Source organism: Aethalodelphis obliquidens, unplaced genomic scaffold, assembly GCF_003676395.1.
Source record: "Aethalodelphis obliquidens isolate GAN/ISIS:26980383/991018 unplaced genomic scaffold, ASM367639v1 scaffold98, whole genome shotgun sequence".
NCBI lineage: Eukaryota > Metazoa > Chordata > Mammalia > Artiodactyla > Delphinidae > Aethalodelphis > Aethalodelphis obliquidens.
The window spans coordinates 2611696-2639413 of NW_020838042.1; the positions used below are offsets into that span (position 1 = coordinate 2611696).

A 27718-nucleotide genomic window follows, 5' to 3' on the forward strand; every position below is an offset into this window, starting at 1 on the left:
CCTCCTTTCCAAAGTCAGGTTGCTGAGTCATTCACCTGGAAACTCAGTCTAGATGGGGTTAATTAAACCCAGCTGCAGCAAGACACCTGACAAAGATGCTTATTTAGAGAGCATTTGCTCCCGGACGGGTAAACCAGGAAGAAAATTTATATTCTGGATGTTTCTAGAAGCAAGATTGGCATAGGAAAATGGTAGACTAGACTCGTCGAGAAAAGAAAGATCAAAGTGAGAAAAGATAAGCTGCACTGAAAATCAGGGCAGATGCAGTCCAGTGGCATTTCAAGCACAGTTAATAAGGCAATGTATCTGACCCTGGGGATTGGGCTGGGTAAAAGAGATGGGTAATAGGAAAACCAAAGCACATGTCCGTTAGAGTAAATGTATTATACATACAATATATATGAATGTATTCATTATATATAATGTATGTATTTATCATGTGGTTTTGCTTTTTCTTGAACTGTTACTAATTCACTTACTAAGCTTCTTTATACAAGAAAAAGCAAACAACTATTTTATCTTAGAAAATATAATAGTGTGAATATAGTTAAGGACATTTGGTTCACTATGTCACACTGAGTTCCTTTTACGAAGGTCAACAGAACAACTCTCATGCTTTATAGCAATTGCTTTGCTGTTCCAGAGCAATTGTTTCTTTTGATATTCTGAGTACTGAGTCATAGAATTAATTGTGGTCTGCTCTTTACCTTGGTTGCTAAGATGCCCAGAGCCTCTTTTACCCCTGAAATATAAGTATATATACATATATATACACACATACAGGGCCTTATGGTATTTGCTATCTAAGTATCTGACAAGAGAAATGTTTCTTTTTCACATTATTAATCTGATGATGGTAACTAATTATACTACAGCCACTCACATAAGATCTACAACCATTTTTAACGCTACAGCTGAAGCTCATTACTAACACATTATTTGTATAGAAAGACCAACTCCATTCTTAGCAAAGTTAGAATATAACCTTGATTTTCTGGCAGTCTCAATTTCAAAGATGTTGATACCCCCTCTCCACCATAACCACATTCATGCTCTGATAGTTTTAACATTTCAACAACTAAGTGTAATATCACATAAAAATAGGATATTCGTATTCAGTACCTTCCAATGGATGGTTAGATCAATATGGGCAGCATAAATAACATGTTGCATAGTGGGAAATGATCAGGAACCATGCTGGAGAAAAAGATATCAGACTCTAAATCAATACTTTTAAAAATTATTCAATGTTTCGATAATCTTACCTATGACTGTGGATGAGAGCGTTCAAAGCCAGACCATCAGACCAGCTGGTGGTGAAGTTAATGACATTAACCTGTAGATAATTACGAGTTGATTGTCGGACCCAGCTCAGGAGTATCTTTTCACTGTTGGTTTGTTGCAATCCAGCCATGATATTTTTCATTACATTTTTGACCTACGTGTGGAAAGATATTTTCATAAGGAAATGCATGAACAAGAAGCACACAAACTTAAACCTGAATGTTCTAATCTTCAGTTAATAAATACTGGCTCAGTGGTGATGACGGATTTGCACTGATCAGGCAACCCTCCCATTATGAATGGGATTCATTTGCGAAATGCTTGGCCAGTTATGAGCACCGAGATTCACTCACTCCTAGATGACAGGGCAAAGGTCAGTTTTCTCCCTGCCTCAAGAAAGAAGAGGCAGCTAGTGCTCCTTGAACAAAAGAATCTTGGAAGGATCATTCTGGACAAAGTGCCTGTCATGAACAGGGGCACCAAATGCAGACAAAAACGACTGGGGCCTGGCAGGTTGGCCCTGTGGTGGTTTCCGTCTTAGCTGTTACTCTGCCCACAGCATGAAATCTTCTCTTGAGGGGGGGCCGGTGGGGAGAGGGAGGTAACAAGGCTCTACGCACGTTGTCCCCTTGTACTTGTTTTTGGCAAGAGAGGTTAAAGGGCTTCAGGTCCGTGAGCCATACCTGGGGAGAAGGGGTGGAACATTCAAGACGCCCTCACGTGCAGAGCGGCTTGATAGTTCTAAGGCAAGGGGTGCCGTCCTGTGTGCTGGGCTCAGGAACGTCACCTCAGGGCCGTGACGAGGCCCGCTCCGTCAGCAAGTCCCACTGCTACTCTGAGAAGTCACAGCCTCCCTCCCAACACACGGCCCCCTGGCCACCTCCGGAGTCACAGTCGGAATTCCCTACTTCCATTTTGTGGGCTGCGGTCACCTCTGCAGAGTCCCCTTGTTTGAGAAATTCGGCCACGTTGTGAAAGGTCAGGTAGAAGTCAAGTGCAAACAGCATGGCGGCAAAGAAAACGCCTGGGCTTTCGTTCCGAAGCCCCATCCCATCAAGCGACAGCTGTGGAGATGGCGAAGGAGACTAAGGCCGCTGTGACGCCGCGTAGGAAGTCCATTCAGGGCCTACACAAGCCCTGCCACTTGTTCAGCAGGGTGGCAGAGGCAAGGAGAAAGCCAAGGGCCAGCAGGGACCCCAGCACGGGCGCAGTGAGGAAGACGAAGGCCGAACGAGAGACGCAACTCCGCCAGCAGCTGGCGGCTTCAGGTCGAGCTGAAGAGGGCGCGCAGCCAGGAGCGCCGCGGCGCAGGACTGGGAGGGGCCGCTGGGTCCTGGGGGGTGGGGTCTGGGGGCCACGTCGTAGCGTTGGTTGGGCCCCACCCACCCTCCCACCCCCGGCTCCCGGAAGGGAAGCGGAAAGCAAGACTGTGCAAAAGGGGGAAAAGGCCAGGTTCGGTCTTATTTTCATGAATTGGTTTCTGGCCATTTGATTCTGTCCTAGGCTGTGTGCAGGTGCAAATGCCACTCGGCAGGTTGTTGTATTTCCAACTGTCACTCTTCTAATTCAGCTGCTGCAGAAATCCATTTTCTGGGTTTCGAGAATGCAGTTGACACCTCATTATAGAACAGACGGTCTACATTTTCTATTAAAGGAATCATTACTAGGCTCCTTCTTTAATGTCAGTCCCCTTATCACATACTTAAAGTAAGTATATAAGTAAATGTGAGTGGTTTTGACCACCAAGGGCTTCCCTTTTGGGCAGTATAAGGTCCATATACTACCAACGTTTGATCAGATGATGAATATTTATTGTGTATTCCAAATATGACATTTTATTTTCTTCTTCATCCATGCAGAAGTTAACAAATGCCTTCGGGCAAAATACATATTTTAACATCTCCAATGTTAGTAATCCTTTTATGAAAGATTCAATGCAAATTTTAGGATAGACTATTAAATATAACTTTAAAATACTTGAAAAGGATTTGAGATGATGTTTTGTAAACGTGGGATTGATGTGAAGATGTGAAATCTTTGCATACATTTGTCACCATCCCTTGACAGCTAAATCTATTATTTAGGGGTGCATTATCCAGTTTTCTTAATTCCTTCCTGACCTGCTTATTTAGCCACTTACTTACTGAATAAATAGGTCAAATAGTTATGTAAGATATATAATTTTTCTCATCATAGTCTAAAGTTATAAAATATACAGCCTCCATGTACAGAGACTGCAGGATGTGTCCTGTGTGTCCTGTGCTGAACCAGGGTTGGAATCGGCAGACACTGGCTCAGTGGTGTTGATGGATTTGCACTGATCAGGCAACCCTCCAATGATGAATGGGATTCATTTGTGAAATGCTTGGCCAGACTGCCCTCTATGCACATAATGTTAAAGAACAACATGGTATTCGATCCAAAGCTCCTTTAGCATCATTATGTCACTAATTCAGCTTATCAGCCTCAGCCTCATTGCTGTTGCTTCTACCTGGGTGCAAATGTTGCTGAGAAAAAAATAATAATAAAGGGCAATGTGAGATAACAGTTCTTCTTTTCCTACAGAAAAGAGAGTTACCAAGAAATCTTTATTAAGGATCCACCTTCAGTCAAACACTGAGCGGCTCCTATGGGGAGTCTTTAAGCAGAAAAATTCCCCACCCTCAGGGCTCACAGAAAGAATCAATGTAAATAAATATGTGTGTGTGTGAATACAGCTATACATCTATTTTTTAAAGGAAAAAAATGGAATGTCTTTGAGCACTGATTTCAAAAAATGACTAGGAGTTAACGGGGCAAAGAAGGTGTGATGCACCTGCAGATGCACTACCTTTAAGGATTCTCCTTTAAGGAAGGGCTTGTTTCTCCAGCTGTCCTGAGGCAGACATCACCCATGAGTCCCCTCAGGAACTACTTGAGTGGCACAAGCATGTCACCTATGGTGACATCCCTCCTAGGGCAGCACACCTTATTAACTAATGAAGGGAAATTGTATACAGACTCAACCATTTCAGCCCCACTCGTGATAACTCTAAAGGCTCATTCTAGCTCCCAGTTCTCCATGGAGTTCAAGAAGGCTTTTGGGTGTGCATCCATGAACAACCTGCCTGCCAAACTCAGAGTCTGCTTCCCAGAATCCATCCTGTAACTAAAAGGAGTTACAGCAGAGGGGTAGGACTGAAGAGAGGGAGGAATAGTCTTCTACAAGGGATGGATGGTAGTGTGTGAAAGACCTTCAGAAGATCGAGACCTGTTTTGCCCAGAAGGCACTAGGTAGGCAGGAGGTTACAGTAAGGGCTTTCAGCAGTGCAAAATCCATCTTTCTCTTATCTGTTGTGCACATAGTAAATAACATAAACATTCCAGTGTAAAGGAGCCCTGGAATTGAGTATTTCTTTTGAGGTAGCCAGCAAAGGTGGGGGTCTGACCTTGAGAGCACACCACTGTTAGTGATACCAAGCAGGACCCTGTGGGACTCCTGGGCACAAAAGCCTTTCTGTGTCCCCCATTTCTTGATTACAGGAAATAGGCTTTCTTCAGCCTCCAGGACCTTCCCTGAGTTCCAACGAGCAGATTTAAACAGTTGCTAATTAGGGAAGGGAGGGGATGCAGAGACAAGGGAGGAGCAGTCAAGAGAAACAGTAGTGCAGCCTTGGGACAAGGTCCAGGTTCCCCCTCAAGGGATACACATAACAATATCTTTGAGCTGTTTGGCAGATACTGAAACCTCCACCAGGTGGGAGAAGTTAACAGTGTGCTGCCCAAAAGCACCTACACTCCAGACGGGTTGGAACCAGGAGTTTGATGATGCCAACTCCCACTTACCTCACCACCAACTAATCAGAAGAATGTCCACAAGCTGATCACACCCTCTTTGAACAATTACTATAAAATCCTCACTACCCCCTCCTGGTTGGGATACACAGTTTTGAGGGCATTAGCCCGCTGTGGCCCCCTTTGCCTGGCAAAACAATAAAGATATTCTTTTCTACTTCACCCAAAACTCTGTCTCTGAGAATTAATTTGGTGTCGGGGTACAGAGGCCAGATTCAGCTTCATTAGCAGGATATGTTTTTATCTCCAGCTGGTTCCCAGAACCGAGGTGACCCCCTGCCCCCACTAAAAAGGATGGTTTGCACTTTAAAAGAAGGAAGAAAGGGACACCTAACACACATTGTCTACTTCACAATTTTGCTCAAAGCTGCTTACTCCTCGATACAGGCATTATTTTTCAGGCAAATCATTTCATTTAAGTAGAAACCAGAAAAACAGTGACAGGGGAAATGGGGTTGGCATTCCTGAGTTTCTGCAAGTTCAGAGAGCAGGCCTCCACAGCAATAGTAATAACATAGTATATGACACTGGAACCAAAGATTCACATCTTTCCATCTCTTCATGTCATTCTTAATCTCATAGATCTGGAAAGTACATTAGGTTGGCCAGTGTGTCCTTTAATCTTTACTGAGACTCAAGGGCTTCTTTGACTATTTTATAAGAAGGCAAATACGCACTCTTGGTGAAAATATCTTCTGCGATTCATTGGGTTATAATGAGGAGTATCGAGCAGGAGGAACTTTTAGAAAGTGATTTAGTAGTTTTAGTACAACAGGGCAGTGTGATAGAAGAGAGATAAGATAAAGAGGCAGAGGCTGGGAAGAGTCTACATCCTTGCAATCACAAGGATATGGTGATTTGAGGACATAGATGGAAAACAGAAGACTCTAAGAGAAGTCTCAGACCAGGACAGACTGCAAAAGCATTCCTTCTGGTATTCCTCATGTGAAAGCCCTTCCACATGCTAATTAAAAAAATGAGCACACGCACAAGCAAATGAAGAAAATATCAGACAGGGTAGTTTTAAACTCTATCCTGCAGTGAGTTGAGAGGGAATTGGAAAGGGTTTTGAGGAGATAAGAAAGGGTGAGATCATATGAGAGACAGTTTGGGTGATAAATACAATTAAAATAGCCTTTTGGGGCTCTGAACACGCCTAAGTCCTCCTGCTGGCTTTGTCATGACTGCCATCTGTGCAACTCAAAGTGTTTCCTGCAAGCTGGGGTCTCTCCATGAACAATTTGTTACGAGGCCATAAGATAAATATCAATACAATAGTTGATAGTCCGTTAGAAACTTCCATAGCAATTTTACAGAGTCCTATTTATGTCGGTTGAGCTTAATGATAAAAAAGAAGCTTGGGGGCTTCCCTGATGGCGCAGTGGTTGAGAGTCTGCCTGTCGATGAAGGCGACGCGCCTTCGTGCCCCGGTCCGGGAAGATGCCACATGCCGCGGAGCGGCTAGGCCCGTGAGCCATGGCCGCTGAGCCTGCGCGTCCGGAGCCTGTGCTCCGCAACGGGAGAGGCCACAACAGTGAGAGGCCCACGTACCACCAAAAAAAAAAAAAAAAAAAAAAAAAGCTTGGGTTTTATGTGTCTCTTTATTTCATTTTTCTAATGCTTCAGTTTTATTGTAATTTACACACAATGGAAAAGGGGGGAAATACTGCTCCTTCCTCAAGATAGTTTGATAAGTACTGAGCAACAGAAGGAAACCAGTTTGGTGGGGGACGCTATGTTGCCTTGCTGGTTCTATCTGACACCATCACTACATGAAAAACGCCCAGAATTGAGAATCTTGGGCTCATTTGAGGCTCTTATGAGCTATTCTCTGTTGTCAGCCGTTATGGTTGTTCTCTCTCTCTTCCCATATTGCTGTGAAATAGGACTGAGCCAGTTCAGAGTATTTACAATAAAAGATATGGGAGTCAACTGGAAGAAAAATATGGGTACTGAGTTCAGTAGGTATACCTCTGGTCTACATACTGTCTGACTCCGAGCAGTACCAACCTACAATTCAAGTTAAAAGTCAACCTTACTAAAGAAAGTAGTGATACCTGCTACGATAGGAATGGACCTCAAAGATTATGTTCAGTGCAAGAAGACATATATAAAAGAATATATATTGTATGAGTGCATTTGGTATGCAATGTCCAAAAAGGCAGACATATAGAGACAGATAATAGATGAATGGTTGCCTAGGGTTGGGGGTGGGAGAGGAGAGTGATGGTAAATGGACATGAGATTTATTTTTAGTGTGGTGGAAATGTGCTAAAGTTAGATTGTTGTGATGATTGTACAACTCTGTAAATATCCTAAAATGTTTGAAAGATGGGGGGAATTGTTTCTTCCTCAAAATAGTTTGAGAAGTGCTGGGCAACAGAACTAAACCAGTTTGGTATACTTTGCATTTTACACATAGAACAGGTAAACTTATGATATATAAATTATATCTCAAAAAAAGCTGTTATATAAAAACGTAATCTCTACCAGTAAAAAGAGCCGGCATCTCATTTACCCTCCAAATTCTTAAAATATGAGTGGAAAAAAAAAAGAGTTATTAGTATGATATGCCTCTAAGGAAAATGGTACACTGTACTGAGTGCTTTATGGTAATTCTCTCATTTAATCCTGACAAGAAATACACGTGTTCATTATTTTTTTTTCACTTTTGATAGTGAGGGAATTATGGCCCAGAAAGGGATGACATTATATCCAATGTCACTAAGATGGTAAATGAGGAAGTTAAAACTTAAGCTCCTGTCGGTCTGACTAAAAAAATATATACTCTTCACTAAACCAATGATCTGTGATCCATTTTGCAGAGGACCAGTAAATATAGGCATTCAGAAGACCCTGTGCTGAGGTGGTTCAGAAAAAATGCAATTTCCAAATCAGACTATGAAGTAAGTTTTTCTGTATAACACATATACAGATCATGATATCCCAATAATCTTTTATTGGCATTAGTTTACACTGAGAATACACACGATTCACAGAGTCTTATTCATTTGATAGTGATTAACAGGAAAAATACCCCTCTTCTTACAAAACTATGCAGATTTACTTTTAGGTGAGTTACAAAAGACCTATTTGTGAAAAGTTTTCTTTTTTCTTTTGCCTCATCTGTACCCAGTGAAATAAAATTTAGAAAAATATTCCTGTGAATGTGCTAGAACCTGTTTTATAATCTGCTGATACTTCACATTGCAGATGACAATCATCCCAGTTTAAAAGGCAGCACTATGGAGATGGGCTGTGTATTGTTAGGGATATACAGGTTTTGCAAATCAATGGTAAAAATGAAAGGAAGGATCAGCTACTTTACCTTCCCTCACCAAAAAAAAAAAATCACCAGGATTCTTACCTGCCAGTGGAGGATTATATTCCAAATCAAACCAAGAGTCAGTTTATGATTTCCATCTACTATGTCAGTGCTTCCAATATTCACTAAATCAACCTGTTAAAGATAAAGGGGAAACATTTGAAGGAAGGAGACAAAATGTCTGTTTGAAAAGAAAACAAAATGCAAAGGTAATTGCATTTATCTATTTCCAGAGCCTAAGCAGCATTATAGCTTTTTAAAAATCTAAAAATGAAACAAACTGCATTTGCAACTGAACTTTCTGTAACAAACAAGTGTCCCCAAACACATTTACAAAGAGATAGGAAATGAGTGTACTTTTAGTGTATAAATAAATTACTGCAGAGTAAAGAGTCCAATAAGAGTATCTCCAGGGCTTCCCTGGTGGCACAGTGGTTGAGAGTCCGCCTGCCGATGCAGGGGACACGGGTTCGTGCCCCAGTCCGGGAAGATCCCACATGCCGCTGAGCGGCTGGGCCCACGAGCCATGGCCGCTGAGCCTGCAAGTCCGGAGCCTGTGCTCCGCAACGGGAGTAGCCACAACAGTGAGAGGCCCGCGTACTGCAAAAAAAGTATCTCCAAATAAAATATATAATAATGATAACTCATAAAGGATGCTTAAAATTAAAAAGTGCTTCCTAGGACATAACTGAAACTCAAAAATAGAAATTTCATCAATCCTTTTATCTAGCTCAGAGGAGTGCTATTGTAATTAGGGGTGACTGCATTTGACTAAAATGTCCTTGCTTTAGAATTACATGTTAGAACTCTACTAAACAATGGAGCTAATGGCCAGCTCTCTTTTCTCTATCTAGGACTGGGTTTGGGAATTAAAATTTGGCAGAGTTTTGTTTTTCAAGACAAATCCCATCTCCTGTCCTTCTTGCTCCTAACGTTTTTAGGTGGAGTCAGGTTACACATACACATCAGGCAAATGAGCACATGAAAAGATATTCAACATTACAAGCCATTAGGGCAATGCAAATTATAAACATAAAGAGTTAACACTACATACTTATCATAATGGAAAAAGTTTAAAAAATATAGTGACAATATCAAATGCTGATAAGGATATAGAGAAATTGGGTCACTCATGCTTTGCTGGTGGAAATGTAAATAGTACAGCAACTCTGGAAAACATTTCCAGCAGTTTCTTACAAAATTGAACATGTGCTTACCATACAATCCAGCAATTGGGCTCTCAGGCATTTATTCTAAAGCAATAAAAACTTCTGTTTATACAAAATCCTATACTTAAGTGTTCATACTAGCTTTATTTGTAACACCCAAGAACTGGGAACAACCCAGATGCCATACAAGGGTGAATGGTTAAACATATTGGTACATCCATACCGTGGACTACCACTCTGCAATGACAAGGAACATCTGTTGATACATGCAGCAACTTGCGTGAATCTCATGGGCATTATGCTGAGTGAAAAAAAACAAAGCCAATCACAGCGGGTTACATACAGTATGATTCTATTTATATAACAGCTTTGAAAAGACAAAATTACAGAAATGGAGAACAGAGTCGCAGTTGCCAGAGGTTAGGAACTGAGGTGGGGTGGGAGGGACAGGTGGATGTGTTTATAAAAGGGTAGCACAAGGGATACTTGTGATGATGGATCTGTTCTGCACTTGACTCTGATGGTGGATACACAAATGTACACATGTGATAATGTTGTAAAGAACTAAAAACACATGGCCACACACATACAAAAGTACAAGTAAAACTTGGGAAACATAAATACTACTGGTGGATTGTATCAATGTTGATGTCCATGGTAATATTATACTATAATTTTAATGTATGTTACCATTGGGGTAGAGCTGCGTTAAGGGTACACATGATCTTTCTGTATTATTGCTTATAACTACATGTGAATTTACAATTATCTCAAAGAAAAAGGTTAACTTTAAAAATGAGTATCCAGGGATACTTTAAAAAGAGAGAATATCACAATAAAGCAAATATGCAACTTCAGATTAAGGTCTATACAATGGGGGTGAAACTGTCAGAGCAAGGGTTGAGGGCTGATAATTCAGATTTCTCTCCCTTCTTACTATCCCTAGGCTCACTGATACCTTTGGTTGACTTTTCTTTTGGCTGTCTCCAGGACTCTGCCATTTTGTCTTGTCCTGAGGGTATTGATCTGAGAGAGTTTCCCATTTATCCTCCTCTAGGGAGCTTCACTAAATAGCCGAGATTCATTTTGGTTAAACCTTTCATTCTCTCAGGCTCTAAACCTTTACTGAATTAAGTCTCACTTGGATCTGTCTTTCCCTCTTGTCTCTTCCTCCAGTAAGATGGGTTTACCATTTTCTCACTCAATGTTAAAATATATTCTTTATCATTCATCTTAATTTTCTAAATCCTATTAATTATATTTTTTATAACTATGAAGCTATGTGGGAAATCCAGGTGAAAAGAATAAAAAGGCTACTCTTCAGTTTCATTGCCAAATCACTCCCAATTACTCCCCATGTAAACTTATTTGTAGGTTCAATGGATAATCTAATACTTAAATTTATTTTTATATCCCAACTATATACAAATGATTGGTGGATTGGATTAAAACAAATAATTGATACAGAAAAATGTAGAATCATTGAAATAAGGATAAAAGATCTAGATACAAGTCCATAGTTTAATTCCACATATAATTTATAGTACAGGGCATTACTAAGCTATGCAATAGATTACATGTGAGGATGGTACCACATGGACATTACAGAGAAGTCAGTCTGAAGTAAATGGACAGCATATAAATGGACATTTAAGTAAGGCTGTATTGAAGAGTGGATGAGCAGAAGTCCTGAAAGCTGGTTAAGGTGAAAGACCTTGATTTTCTTGGGTATAGGAAAGTCAAGGTGATACTGCCATTGTAACACATTACACGTCTGCTTATTTCTACAATGCAGATGCTTCTCATTGGACAGCTGAATTTTAGTAGTACCCCATGCAAATTTTTCCTAATTCAGTGTTGAAGTAAATATCAGAATTTCAAATTACTGGGCATTCATATAGATTTTTTTCCTATACATGCAAACAATAATTTGCCATGATACCTTCATTTTAATTATACAAAGTAGATACAACAAGTTTCTAGAATTTAGATCCCAGGGGAGATGAATGACTCCTGAACAAGAAAGCACCATCATCTACATTTCATCTGGGGATTCCTCATGTGTCAGTAGAGGGGAGGGGCTCTCCATGTGGAAAAGATGCTATAACTTTAAGAATTGGTTTACTGATTAATTCATTCAACAAATTCATATGTCAGGCACTGATGTACTTAGAACACAAAAGGGAAAAATACTCCTGCTTTCTGGAACTTAATTATAGTGACAGTGAGAATCACACCATATATTTTTGAAGATTCAATTATTTAAATAAAGAACATGTGATTTCTAGAAAATAGATATACTTGGGGAACCACTGCTGGTAGTTAAGTTTAGACTTGCCATAGGGATCATCCTGGGGAGACTAAGAGCAAGCAGCAGGCACTTAGATACCAGCTGCCCCTATCCACTCTCATAAGCTTGTTCTCTGTGTGAGTAGGGAGATGATTCCTCCATTTATTTATCCCCATAAAATCCCTTTTAAAATCCAATCTATATTATATCAGGGACTGTGCTTAGGCCTGATAAAGAAGACTAAGGTAGAATCCCTAATGTCAAAAAGCTCACGGGCTAATAGCAGGTCACAAAATAAAAGTTAATTAAAATTAGGTAGGATCCAAAAATTCCACTTCTAGGTATATATCCAAAAGAATTGAAAGCAGAGACTCAAACAGATATTTATACAACAATGTTCACAGCTATTCACAATAGCCTAAAGGTGGAAATGATCCAAATATCCATTGACAGATGAATAGATAAAGAGGACATGGTGTATATATACAACGGAGTATTCTTCAATATTAAAAAGAAAGGAAATTCTGATACATGCTACAACGTCAGTGAACCTTGAAAACATTATGCTAAGTGAAATTATCCAGCCATAAAATAAAAAATATTATATGATTCTACTTATGTGAGATACCTAGAATAGTCAAATTTATAGAGAAAGAACGTAGAATAGAGGTTACCGGGGGCTAAGAGAGAGGTGATTGCAGAGTTTTTTTAAACAGGTAAGAGGTTCAGTTTGGGATGGTGAAGACATTCTGGAGATGGATAGTGGTGATGGTTGCATACATAGGGGAATGTATAATACTAATGCCACTCAATTGTACACTTAAAAATGGTACACCAATTTTTAAAAATGTTTAAACTGGTAATGTATATGACATGTACATTTCACCACAATAAAAATAAATAATAAAAAGAAGTCACTGGCACATACACACACCTTAGACAATATCTAAAGGAATGTGCATAGTTGTGTTCCAATAAAACTTATTTATAACCACTGGAAAAAATTAGGTAGGCAACTGTGTCTCATGGACACCCAGTAGAGAAAAAGAAATTTTTGTGACAGTGTAAGCAAAAGAAAGAGGAAATATTCAGTGTTGACCGAATCTGTAAAGAAGGAATATAAAACTGGAACAAATAAAGGGGGTGTGTGTGGAAGGCATGCCAAGAAGACACATGTGACTAAGGATATGGGGGGGCAAGCGTAAAAGATATTACATGGTTGGGAATTAGAAGTGTTGTACTCAGAGACAAGGTGGCATGTGTGAAGTTGTTAAACAATCTGGGGCAGGATTATGAAGAGTCTTAAAAAATCTCAAGGAATGCAAGGAACAAGTTAGGCTACTATGAGGTAGAAAAATAATAATACCAGAAAAGTTGAACAGATCTTGGCTAATTCTTATGGGCACTGAGAAAAAACTAGCTGAGATTCATTATAAATGTCTCTAACCAGTACAAGGATGCTTACACTTTTGTCAGGGACAACAAACCTTTTCACAATTCTCAACTCTAAGAACTGTGCATTTTATAGTAATATACTGCATCTTTAATTACAACTTTACAAGTGAAGCAGTGATAACCATTTGACCATTTCTTTTGTCAACCTTCAATAAACAATAAGAGCATAGTATTAAATCTTAGTTTTATAGGGATATTCTGTAGACAGTTACAATAATGTAATCCAATTTATGTAACTTTCTGTTGATTTGCAATTATATTTTGTTAGTTCACTTTTTTTATTGCCAATGTTACTCACTATACTATCCTATCCAGTAGGCCAGTTTTGTTGGTGGTGCTTGCCATAGGGTGCAATAAGTAAGTAGCATGGCTTTTAAGTGGTATTTCACACATATATTCTCAACTGTGTGTGCCTTAGAGGGTAATCTTATCACACTGCAATTATTACCAATCATCATTCCTTTCTAAAGGTTCATATTTGATCAAGTCGTGTTGTCATAGGTAGGTATTTTGTCATCCTGTAGTTGGGTTGTAAGAAACACAACTATTCCCATTTTTTGAGTGGTAAACTATATGTTAATCTTTGTACCGTTTTCTATGTCTGTGTATATGTACATATGTATGTATGTATATATCATTTCATTTTTGTTCTTTTTAGAAATATTGTATTTCTTTATATATAAGACCACACAAATATTATTTTATACAAATGCATGAATGAGATCTTATACATGCCTCTCCTATTGTTCTTGAGACAAGTTTTCTTTTCCATTTTGCTTGCCCCACTTTCTTCCCAACTTCTTTCCTAATCTGACCTAAAAAGCTCCCTATTCATATGATCAGTGTATGTGTGAGTGTGCATGTGTGATATCTTATAAACACAAATTTGTGAGGTTTTATAGTCTACAGATGGCATATTATTCAGGTTCTATTGAATATTGCTTTTACCAAACAATAAACCCTTTTATTTGTTCATTTTCATGGCTAATCCATTTGACTCTCAATTTTCGTATGCTTGCTGTTGTTAATAATGCCCCATATCTCACCATGTAGCTATGAATTATATTGATATTTTTTAAATCATTACTAGCTCTTCTCAAATAATCATCACCATGCCGCACAATTGCTTCTCTGCTTTCTTTTACGTAGTTTTTTCCTAATATATGCTCTGGAATTACATCTTCCAAGGATTATCAATCTAATTTCCAAATAACTATGAAAAGGGAAAATAAAAATTAAAATACGTTAATATCTATGTTAAATGAATAATTATGTGTCTGTCTAGTAAGCAAAACAAAAACCATTTATATGACATATATGCTAATAAATGGATTCTGTGTGTGTGTGGGAGGGCGTAACAAGCACAAAATAACAGGAAATTCAATCTTGAGGTCACTGAGGAGGCCGAAAGTTATGTTTCCCTGTTTTGCATAATGAAAGCATCTGACACCAAATGAATAGGTGTGAAAATTGATATTATGTGTGAAAATTAAATAGCATGCATTGAATTTTTGCAGAAAAAGTTCACCTCCACATGAAGATTGGCTTTAGGAGTTCCTGCAAACAGGCCTAAGACTCTACTCAGAAAGTAACATTAGATTCTGGCTCAGAGTTTTGCAGTGTTATCTGTGGAAGATGCTGTACTCAAACATAATTCTGGAATATATAGAAAATTCTCACCATTTGCTTTTTTTTTTTTTTTTTTTTTGGCCGCACCACAGCACACAGGATCTTAGTTCCCGGACCAGGGATCGATCCCGGGCCCCCCGCAGTGGAAGCGTGTGGAGTCCTAACCACTGGACCACCACGGAATTCCCTCACCATTAATGGAACCTTACTGTGGCTCCAGCAGAATATTTAAATGTGAACTCATAGGAAAAAATCCCTTGGGTTAGGATGAGCTGGCTGTAAAAAAATGCACCTAGGAAACTTAAGGAATTGGCTTTTGGAATACAGTAGTCTATTGTTATCCATTTTATAGGTGTGAGAACACGAATTGAAGGGACTTCCTATTCTGTCCCCACATTAGTAGCTAGACTAAAATATCTGATTTTGTACAAAAATTTATATTTAGTAATTCTACGATTAATATATAAGTATTCCAGAGAGCACTGCTCCTTCCTGGTGTTCTACCTACTAAATGAGTTTACTAACCACTGGGCATGAGGAACAATTCTTTTCTATTGCTTATTCAAGAGAATAATGTTTGTTTTATCCGAGGTTTTGTTTTATCCCCAGTTCCTTCAAGGCTTGGATGCAATCTAGCATTGTCAGTGATATTTTCTACAAGCTAAATTTAGAGAGCCCACGGTGGTTATATTGAAAGGATTTATACATATAATACTGATACATGTAAGATTTAAGAATACTTAGGAAAACCATAAGATTTAAAATGAACCTGAAACGTAATGGTTTAGTGAAAGGAGATTACCGACCTAGACAAGTTTATATTATTTTTGATTAGTTTTACAGGAAGAAGAATAGCAGAATGAGTTCATCAGATATAAACTGCACACAGTGACTTTGGAAGGAGGAACATTTGACATTTAAAAACTTGCAATAACCAGGTCAAATAATGAAAATGGAACTTCTCAGGGTAAAACAGAAGGTAAAAGAAAAAAGGTAAATAAATGCAAGGGAGTGATATTCCTGTGATATATCTGACAAGGTTCTAAGGAATAAATCTCTTACAAATATTTCCATGCTTTTGAAATTTTTGGTGGTGGCAGGGAGATGGATAAACTTTTCCAGTTTTAGTTTGTAAATAATTTAAGCATATGCATTCCTAACATGGATGTTGTAGAAAGTTATGTCTCATTCAATAAAGGAACCATCATCTTTCCAATAAATGATATTCTTGCCTTTTTAGACAACCACTGAGAAGGACATTTTATAAGTACAGGGACTAATGAAAACACATCTTGTATCATTCAGCCAGTTGATATTAGGTTAGGGCTAGGAGGTTCCTCATATGTTTCAAAGGATGTGGTTCTTCCAGATCACTTCAGATTTCAACATTTATCCTAAGGAGGAGTCACTTTTGTTCCTTAATATGCAGAACACAACCTGAGATTTTATTTTCATTAGGCATGGGGTAAGGGATAAGGGTAAGCAGTCTTTGTACTTATCAGTCTTGGTATGTGCGTTTAAATAACCAAAAAATGCTGCTGATTAAACCTTATAAAATAACTTCACATAGAATGTAAGATTATAAAAGGAACCATGAAATATCATCTTGAAGAGTTTGAGTGGATTTCCTTAACCAGAATCTTAAACAATAACTAACATTTAGGGAAAAACCATGCACTGGGATTTATCAAATAAACAGCCCTCCTGATAGACCTCATGCAGATACTTCTACCTTCTATATATTTGGTTCTTTCAGATCCATACACTTCTTTCTCATAAACTGTTTATAATAGAGAATCTCTTTCCAACACTCAAGACAAACAGGATTTGCTTTTTAAATGTGCTGAGTGCCTTTTATAAAACATCTGCCATCATGCAGTCAAGCTAAAGAGACTTCTCCATGTTCAAGAGAAATTCCTCAAGTATTTATATAATCCTTCCAAACATAATGCATTTAAAATATCAAAAATTTAGAAAAAGCAAAGGAGTTTCACTGCCCTGCAGCATGTGCTTTTATACTGTGTTTAAGGTTCATATAAAATTTTAAGACTTATGGGCATAAATCATACCCACTTTTGCCATTGAAAGATGCATGTATTGAATCTTTTATTATTAAATGATGAATAGTTCAATATATACAACATCAAGGGTGGGCTGCATTGGCCATTGTGGCCTTGGGTCTCTACTGGCAGGTTTTTTTTCTTCCCTCTCATATCTGTACATTCAAAGTGTTATTTTTTATTTTAAACAAATATAGAAATTTGCATTGAAAAATACCTTTCAAAAGCACATTTTGACATAGAATACATCATAAGACTTAGTACTGGGAACACACTATAAAGATACTACCCCCTAACTTTAGTGACTAAGCTCTACATAATTCATTAAATATTTTTCACCATCCACCATATACCACATATTAACTGTTGAGGACAAAGACTAAAAAATGAACTGTTTTATCAAATTGCTTAAAGACTAGTGAAATGAGTTAAAATTTCTCTCTATTTTGGATGCATTTATGATAATCATACATCACAAGGTAACTCTTAACAGAACTGTGTTTTTGTTTGTTTATACATTTCCTCTTTGACACTAAAGATTTTAAGCAGTTAATTAAAAAAATCTCATAATGTTAAGGAAATATAAACATTAAAATGGTGAAAGAATATTGAAACAAACATAGCAAAATAGAAATTTCAATGCAGGTAGGCTTACTGAACATAAGGTACAGAACTAAACTTTTTGGCAAAGTAGCTCTTATAACTAAACTAAGCAAAATTTCCTAGATGGAATATCGTATACTAGAGGGCTTCATTTGCTTCCCTCTATAAACCTGCCCTCAAAAATGATTTCACAGGGGCTTCCCTGGTGGCGCAGTGGTTGAGAGTCAGCCTGCCGATGCAGGGGACACGGGTTCGTGCCCCGCTCTGGGAAGATCCCACATGCCACGGAGCGGCTGGGCCCGTGAGCCATGGCCGCTGAGCCTGCGCATCTGGAGCCTGTGCTCCACAACGGGAGAGGCCACAACAGTGAGAGGCACGCGTACCAAAAAAAAAAAAAATATATATATATATATATATAATGATTTCACAAGATAGTAAGATAAAAGACATACACACTTTCAATATAATACTATTTAACTTGAATTTTTATAAATACTGTGTATCTTATACCTGGCAATATAGAATGCCACTTTAACGACAGCAAGAACCCTATGCAACCCATGCAACTATGGTCAACTAATCTATGACAAAGGAGGCAAGGATATACAATGGAGAAAAGACAGTCTCTTCAATAAGTGGTGCTGGGAAAACTGGACAGCTACATGTAAAAGAATGAAATTAGAACACTCCCTAACACCATACACAAAAATAAACTCAAAATGGATTAAAGACCTAAATGTAAGGCCACACACTTTCAACCTCTTAGAGGAAAACCGAGGCAGAATACTCTGTAACATAAATCACAGCAAGATCCTTTTTGACCTACCTCCTAGAGTAATGGAAATAAAAACAAAAATAAACAAATGGGACTTAATGAAACTTAAAAGCTTCTGAAAAGAAAAGGAAACTACAAACAAGACGAAAAGACAACTCTCAGAATGGGAGAAAATATTTGCAAATGAAACAATGGACAAAGGATTAATCTCCAAAATATATAAACAGCTCATGCAGCTCAAAATTAAAAAAACAAACAACGCAATCAAAAAATGGGCAGAAGACCTAAATAGACGTTTCTCCAAAGAAGACACACAGATGGCCAAGAGGCACATGAAAAGTTACTCAACATCACTAATTATTAGAGAAATGTAAATCAAAACTACAATGAGGTATCACCTCACACCTGTTAGAACGGGCATCATCAGAAAATCTACAAACAACAAATGCTGGAGAGGGTGTGGAGAAAAGGGAACCCTCTTGCACTGTTGGTGGGAATGTAAATTGATACAGCCACTATGGAGAACACTATGGAGATTCCTGGAAAAACTAAAAGTAGAATTACCATATGACCCAGCAATCCCACTACTGGGCATATACCCAGAGAGAACTGTAATTCAAAAAGACACATGCACCCCAATGTTCACTGCAGCACTATTTACAATAACCAGGTCATGGAAGCAACCTAAATGCCCATGGACAGACAAATGGATAAAGAAGATGTGGTACATATGTACAATGGAACATTACTCAGCCATAAGAAGGAACTAAATTGGGTCATTTGTAGAGATGTGGATGGACCTGGAGACTGTCATACAGAGTGAAGTAAGTCAGGAAGAGAAAAACAAATATCGTATATTAACACATATATGTGGAACGTAGAAAAATGGTACAAATGAACCAGTTTGCAGGGCAAAAATAGAGACACAGATGTAGAGAACAAACATATGGACACCAAGGGGGTAAAGCAGGGGGTGGGGGTGGGGGTGATGTGATGAATTGGGAGATTGGAATTGACATATACACACTAATATGTATAAAATAGATAACTAATAAGAAGCTGCTGTATAAAAAATAAAATAAAATTTAAAGAAAAATTTAAAGAACCCTATGTAGCCAGAGCTATCCAGTTTTCAGCCATGTATACTGATTTCAAGAAAAAAAAAAAAAAACACTTGGCAACAGCAATGGCAAAAAATTCTAAGATACATGACTAACATTCATTATAATGAGAAAAATTTTCAATTATACTATAATTTGTAGCCATATTATTACTATCCCAAAAGATCTCCATGCGTACAAATCAAAGTAAATGATTACCTCAATTTTAAGTTGAATATGTAAGGAAAAACATAATATTTTTTCCTTGATGCAAGAAATGTACAGGGTTGGGGGAAGGTAAACAATTCACCTTATGAAATTATTCTCAGTGATAACTAGCTTCATTTTAAGAGGAATAATTTCATATTGCATCGGAATATGAATTTAAAGATTATAAGATATGCTTGTATATATTTTTATGTTCCATGGAAGAATATTTTGAAATAAGTGCAACTATTTCTATTAGTACATTTCACAGATGACAAAGTGGAACCAAAGTCATGAAATTATTTGACAAATATCCTGTAGTTAGTGAGTGACAGGGTTAAATGGATACACTTCTTCTGGATCCTTGGAATCAATATATATAAGGTGCAGCCGTATCACAGACCTATTGTGTAGACTGAAATTTTAATATAAAAAATAATACTTGTCTAACATAAATTAAAAATTTGGAATTTATATCTGAACACTGGATTTTATGAGTAATAAATGGAAGCAGTTTATGTTTGGTGAAAGATATTATGTTCTGACATACCCCAAAATACATTAAATGGCTATTTAAGTTTCTGAATACTTAAAGGACACATAAAATACTACTTTTAAAGAACACTTTAGAATCCTCTTTATCTAAGATCATATGCCAGGAAGAGTGAACACTATATCATTTTTCAGATCAGTGACATTTGACAACCATTCAATCTAATTCAGTGACAATTTTCAATGATGTGATTAATTGAATATTTGAACAAAGCTGACATTTGAATTTTCACCCTAGGCTTTTTAAGTACTCATTTTGGATTTGTGGTTTAATAATGTACAACAACGATCTTATTTTCTTTGTGCTATCTCACCTTGTATAGTTGAAATTACTTGGTAAAATTGTGCCACTCTGTCATAGACAATTGATGAGAGTAGTGAACATAATTATGAGATTTACAACTGTGTCAGTTAATATTAAATCACGTTAAATCAGTAAAGTCCCAGTATATGCCAGGGTATAATGCAACACTCTATTTTTGTCAGTTTCTTTAAAATAATGATGGAGTGCATTCTATGACTTCAAAAAGGCACTGGGGTTCATAAAGTATACACTTGGAAATCTTGGGATGGAAGAAGAGGAAACAAACTGGGATCAGCCAATGAATGGAAGACAGGTATCATAATGCATCTGGAGGACAGTTTAAAACACCACAGACAGTTAAATCTCCCTACCAGTTTTTTAACGGCTAAATTCCTTTACCAGTGAAAAAAATCAATCACTATTCAACTTTACATAAAATGATTAAAAATGCAAATTTGTATTAGAGGAAACTTATTGACTGGAATTTAATTATATCTAAGGGAAAAAATTTACCAATAAACAAGTTCAAATGACCCATTAAATATTTCTTTACATCTGAGAGAAGATGGGGTTAAAGACCTGTAGAACTGTATTCAGAATGTCTGGTGAAGGGGACTACCCACAAACAAGAGTGGAGAAGGATAAAGGAATGATAGAATGGCAGTATGAGAGATGTTTCCCTATTATCTGAGATTTGCTCTATCTACCTTCAATAAGTTACAAATAAATGGAAGCTGTGGATACATTTTATCTTGAGCTAGTATGTAGACAAACACAACCATTTGGTAGAGTCATCCCCTGTTTCACAGGATTTTGTATTGTCTTTTGTTTGCTTTTTTAAACCACGGCCAACTTTATTTCAAAAACCACCTCCACTCCCTCTCAGCAAATATTGTGATAAAGGCATCACTGCACTTAGAAGTACTTCTTTCTCAATAAGTGGTTTTCACAAATAAATTATTGATAGCAGGGATAACTTCATGTTAAAACAGCCACCAGAGAGAATGCAAATCAGAACATAAATGTGGTGTCTGAGCTCTACAAAGCTAAGTTGTGAGTGACATTTGAGTGAGGAGAGTAAGTGAGAAGTCAGGAGAGAAAAGAAAGGAAACTGAAGCACAGGCTCACATTGAGTTGCTAGTTTAGAATTAGGGAATATGCTAAAACTAGTCATTTATGGCAGAGGAAGAGGCCAAATTGGAGGAGGGGAGGACGGGTGGGGAGGGGAGGAGGAGAGGAGGGGAGGGAGGAAGGAAGGAGACAAAATGAACTTGACCTAAGAAGATCTTGAAACTACCACAAATATCTTTTCAAAAGGAAGTTTCTAATACCCCTTTAACAACAAGGGAGGGTCAATTTTTTTCACGTGATTTTAAAAATTAGGTTTGTGAACAGATTTGTAGAATTGGAAGGCCCCCTCATGATTTTCTATTAGCAATTATCAATTTCTTAAAACTCTGAATGAACTTACCACTAGTACCATTGGACCCAGAAGTCTTTGTAAAAAGTTTGCTTGGTTTTGTTTTATGATTTCTTAAGTTCCTTTGGTTATTGATGTAGGTACTCTATACTCCAGTGTTAATTCTTGTAATTTATGATTTTAAATAGAATACAATCCAATTTCATTGCTTTTTTATAATCAACATATAGTTCTGTGTAGATTCCATTTTTGGTTTCTACTCTTGTACTTATTTTTTTAATATTTTCTATGTTTAAATTGCATACATTTGATTTATTTCCCTCTTTTTTCTGATTAAATTTATAAGAGATTAGTCTATTTTATGATTTTATTACAAGGAACTAATATCTTAAATTTATCTAGCGTTTCTTTTTTCTAACTCATTTCTTCATTTATCTTTTATTTCCTACTTTCCTTAGAGCATTTTTTTCTTTTTTGTAACATTTATGGTTGAAAGCTAGACTTAATTTATCTTTTTTTTTTTAATGAAGATAAAAGCAAAGACACAAATTGAACTTCTGGGTAGAACTGAGGCCATTTCTCATGGGTTTTCTCATGGAATGCTTTTTCCTATAAAAACATGGATTTGTACTCTTGGTTTCTTATACACTTTAAATTAATCAAATTGAATTTTTTTAAGTATTATTAATTTCTACTGTTATATTATTATCATCAAAGATTATGCACTTTAAAAGTTCTTTTTATGTGTTTAATGACATTTTCACTACATTCTAATATATTATCCATTTTTTATTTGTACATATGCCAAGGACGTTTTTTATATGTTTATCTTCGCCTACGCCTATAGTAAGTTTCATAGCAGGGTAGAAGTTAGAGATAACTCTTAGTCTATCTTCCTTTTCTTATTCTGGTGTTCCCCAGAAGCATGGGAGAGTAATGTCAGCTGGTTCCAAAACTAGCCAGAAACCACCTCCACTCCCTGTCAGCAAATGGGGGAGGTGGTATGGCCTTAAAAGTGAATGGCTTCCGAGACTTCCCTAGTGGTCCAGTGGTTAGGACTCCGCACTCCCAATGTGAGGGGCCCCGGGTCGATCCCTGGTCAGGGAACTAGATCCCGCGTGCTGCAGCTGGGACCCAGTGCAGCCAGAATAGATAGATAAATAAATAAATATTTAAAAAAAGAAAAAAAAAGTGAATGGCTTCCTGCTACACCCAGCAAGGTTGGGCCCTGGCCAACATTAGGGCTCTTAACGTAGAGATTCCCAAGTCTTCTTTTGACCAGAAGAAAAAAAAAAAAAAATAGAGCTATCTGAAGGGCTGGGTTTTCTCTGATTGCTCCCCCTCCCACATTCTTCACACCTTCTTTGTTTGAGATGACCCACCTAGTATGAGATGGCTCCATCGTCCAGGATCTCTTATCCTCTGGCTTCTAGTTAGGTTCAACCAATGAGCAGCACTGGCAGACTATTAGAGGACTGAATAGAGAGACTAAGGTATCAATCTCCCACCTCCTCCAGCAGGCCATGATTTGAGAGTAACTGCATTCTTTAGGTACCTATGGTTGCACTTGCTATCCAGTGGACCCATTCCCAAGGTTAGAGCTTCCATTGGTTTAAGGTAACAGCTCTCTCCTCTTGTCTCTTTAGGTTTAGGGGTAGTAAAGCCTATTAACTGAGGCTAGTCTCTGGTGCTTCACCATTCATCGTTGGTTCCTTTAATCCTGCCCATATTTCTATATATATTCCTTTTATTACAGTCTTTTCAACGTTGTCTTTGCATAGGCTTTCTGATTCATTTCAGGACTGTTAATGATACACATGGCTTCATGAGATGACTTGGGCTTGGATAGTGACTATATCAGTGGATAATTCAATGGACTAAAAATGAAAGGCTTTTCCCCTGCCTATAAAAGGCACCACATAGGTCTACTGATGTCTGGCCATTCCCTAGGGATAGGGGAAATCATTCTTAATAATGACAAAGTTAGAATTTTCTGAATGCCTGTTTGAGAGCTCAGATTTGGATTTGGTTCATTTAAATGAAATTATAAACTACTGTTTTCCTTGCAAATCTAACCTTATGGGAGAGAAGGTTTATATATAATTCACACAGATTTTATAGAATCATCTATGCTTGGGAGTGTCGATAGGTAGAAAATCACTATTAAATCTACAGTTTATGTTATTTGTATTCTCAACTTTTTTCTTTGCTGCTAACTGTGTTGTAATCTGACAATGGTGAATTAAAGGCTCTGAATAGAAATATATTTCCATCATTTATTCTTTATGGTTTTAGCAGTATTTCTATTATGCTGTAAGTTGTATTATGTTTTAATTATTGATTTCAACTTTCTTGGATAAAAATAATATTTTCAAATACTTATAAGTTTTTCTTTGTCATTAATATTCTTATCTCTGACTTTTAAAAGAACTTGTTTTATTACCCATTTAATTTATAATAGCCTTTTTATGTTTAGTCATTTTCATCTCACTTAGAACTAAATTCAAACCCTAACCATGGCTCCCCATGTTCTCCTCTTCCCAGCACCACCCTGCTACCTCTCTGATCCCCTACTCTACTACATTTTTTTCCACACTCAGTCCTCTCCACCTATTGAGTCCTATTTCCAAATGCTTTTTCTCCTCTAGGTCTTTTTATCCCACTGCCTGGACCATTTTCCTGTAGATAATCCCATGGTTCACTCCTTCACTTCCTTCCAGTCTCCACCTATAAGACAACCTAACCAAAGGCCTTCCCAAACCTCCTAGTCTATTTGTCTCTTCTTCATTCACTTAGCTATCACTACATACATTATACATATTTAACATCCTCTGGTATTTGACTCTAAACTCCATGACATAAACGACTGCATTTGTTTTGATCACTGACTGCAGTGTTCCTACCATTTGGAATACAACCTGACATATAGTAGACACTCAATAAATAATGCGCTGAATCTAAAAATACAAACATTATTCTGTTTAAGGTATGACTACTCAAAATCTCTAATCAATGCCTCCTCTAGTTCATTCTGAGAATCTGTGATTTTTAAAAGGAAAATAGTTCTACCTACTATTTTACTTAATATGCTTATTTATTTATACCCCATCCCAGGATCATTTAGTCATCTGCTGTAGAATACCCAAGGCCATTTTTAGGAAAATATCCTGCTCTTGAACGTTCTCTTTCTGTGTTTATTCTTTATGCTAATAATCAGAGAGTAAAAAACATGTCCCTTGGGATACTTTCCATTTCTTTTCTGCTTTCTTTTATTACAAAATAATGGGAAGTATAAAATGATAATACATTTACTTTTGAGCATTTGTATTCTGTGTCTTTTGGCCTGGGGCTAGCTCAGGTAAAGGTTATTTCACTCAAGGTTCTGGTTTACACTGGAGAATGTTTTACTTGAGATTCTGTCCTTTAATACAGAGACCTCAATTATATGTCATTCCCCATTAGGGCCCTGGCTCAAATGGGAGCTTTGTGGAAATTTTCTTTTGAAGGACTCCTTGTCCAATTTAACCCTCATTCGAGAGTCTTCGCCTGCTAAAACATTGGAATTTTATCAAGATTTTCTATTTTCAGTAAGAAATATAACCTCCTGAGAAAAGATCCATATATTGCATTAATCACATTCTAATTTTGTATATTCACTTATCACATTTTATTAAACAATTTCATAATAAAATACACGGTCTATGTTCAGATAGATAAATATGGCCATAATTTGGAGTTTGGCAGGTTGCAAGATCAGTTTTACTTTCCCTTCCTACATTCCTCTTATTAAACTTTTTTTTAAAAAATTGATAGCCTACATACAGAAAATATACTTAAGTGTACAGCTTGATAAATATTCTCAAAGCAAATGCACCTGTATAACGACCACCAGGTCAAAACATGGAAAGCTTCAACATCTCTGAAGATTTCATCCTGCATTTTAAAATCTAACCATTCTTCTGACTTTTAAACTCATGGAAGCATTCTGCCTATTCTTGAAATTTAATTAAACGAAATTACAGTAGATACACTTTTGTGTCTCACTTTTTTCTCTTTCCGGAAATTGATCTATCTTATGTACTGTGTGTCACTATCATTTGCTTACTTTCATTCTAATTTTGGCTATTACAAATGAAGCTACTATGAACACTCTTTCATATATATAAAATAATATTATATATATATGAATTTTTTGGCAAACATAGAAATGTATGTCTATTATATGCTAAGGAATGAAATTGTTGGGTCACAAGAAATGCACATATTTATCACATTTAGTATATAATGCCAAACTATTTTCAATGGCTGTCTGAATTACATTTCTACCAGTTAGTTGTGAGAGTTCAAGTTATTCCATACCCTCATCTACACTTAGCATTATAAGTCTAATTTCAACCATTTTTGTGAATTTGTATTGGTATCTCATTGTAATTGTAATTTCCCCAATTATTGGTGAGGTTAAACACACTTTCATATTATTCTTGAACTTCTGAACATCCTCTTTTGTGAAGTTCCCGTTCAAGTTCATTGTCCATTTTTTCCATTGGATTTCTTTTTCTCATTTTATAAAACCTAAAATTAAATAAAGTATAGAGGAAAATCATAGGAGACACCTAATATACTCAATAGTGTAAAGATGTCAATTCTTCCCAAACTGATCTATAGATTTAACTCAATGTTGATCATATTCCAAAGAAGGTTTATGTGGAAATTAAAAAGATGATTGTAAAATGAACCTAGAAATACAAAGGGCTAATATAGCCAAGAAAATACTGAACAAGAAAAAAGTGGTAAAAGTTCACCAGATAACGAGATGCATTATAAAACGGCAGTATTCCACATGGCATGGTACTCATGATGTATAGACAAAGAGAACAATGGAAGTGAACTTAAGTCCAGAAATAAAACTACAAATGTACTGAAAAATTTTTATGACACACTTAGTACTAGAGAACAATGGGCAAGCAACATTCTTTTTAATAAGTGATGTTGTCGTTCAGATTCCAAGTGAAAAAAATAAGCTGAATCTTAACCCATTCCTCACATCATATACAATAATCAATCATTTCCAGGTGAAATATAGATCCAAATTCAAATGGTAAAATAATAAAGCTTATATGGATAAAAGCAAAATGTAATACCATAATGGCTTTCAGCAGGCAAATATTTCTTAAACAGGACACATAATTATAAAGTGAAAGTTTATAAAAATGAACTACATCACAATGAAGAACTTCTCTTTATCAAAAGATAAAGTGAGTTAAAATTTTAATCCACAGAGAAGGAAAATATATTTGCAATACATAAAATAAACAAAGGACTCATATCCAGAACATAAGAACAACTCATAATTTTAATGAAGTTCAAGTTAATTTTTTCTGTTTTTGCATCATGCCTTTGTTTTCACATCTAAGAAATATATGGTTATTCCCAAAGTCACAGGGATTTTATTTTATGTTTTTTCTTTTTATTTCCAGAATTTCTTCTGGTCCTATATTGAAAATTATAAAATTAATAATTATAATATATACAAAAAAACCCAAAATTCATAATCTATAATCAGTATGTCAAAAAACAAAACTCTTATCAAAAAAAAAACACTACAGTTTCATTAATCCACTACTTTAGAGGAGATCCAACAGCCTATGTTTTGACATTTTCTTGCTTGGAAGAGATCAATTTCTTCAACTAGATTAAATCTAATAATTCTT

The 27718-nt window shown here is 36.8% G+C and overlaps 1 protein-coding gene across 3 annotated transcripts in view; it reads right to left on the bottom strand.

Moving 5' to 3' along the window:
- DMD (dystrophin) overlaps positions 1–27718 on the bottom strand; it is a 2234319-nt gene that overhangs the window by 1726071 nt on the left and 480530 nt on the right. For all 3 annotated transcript variants that reach the window (XM_027096086.1, XM_027096084.1, XM_027096085.1), the window contains exons 5-6: positions 8486–8578; positions 1266–1438 (exon numbers count right to left, since the gene is read on the bottom strand). In XM_027096086.1, coding sequence (XP_026951887.1) covers positions 1266–1438; positions 8486–8578 — 266 coding nt within the window. The remainder of the gene's footprint in view (positions 1–1265; positions 1439–8485; positions 8579–27718) is intronic.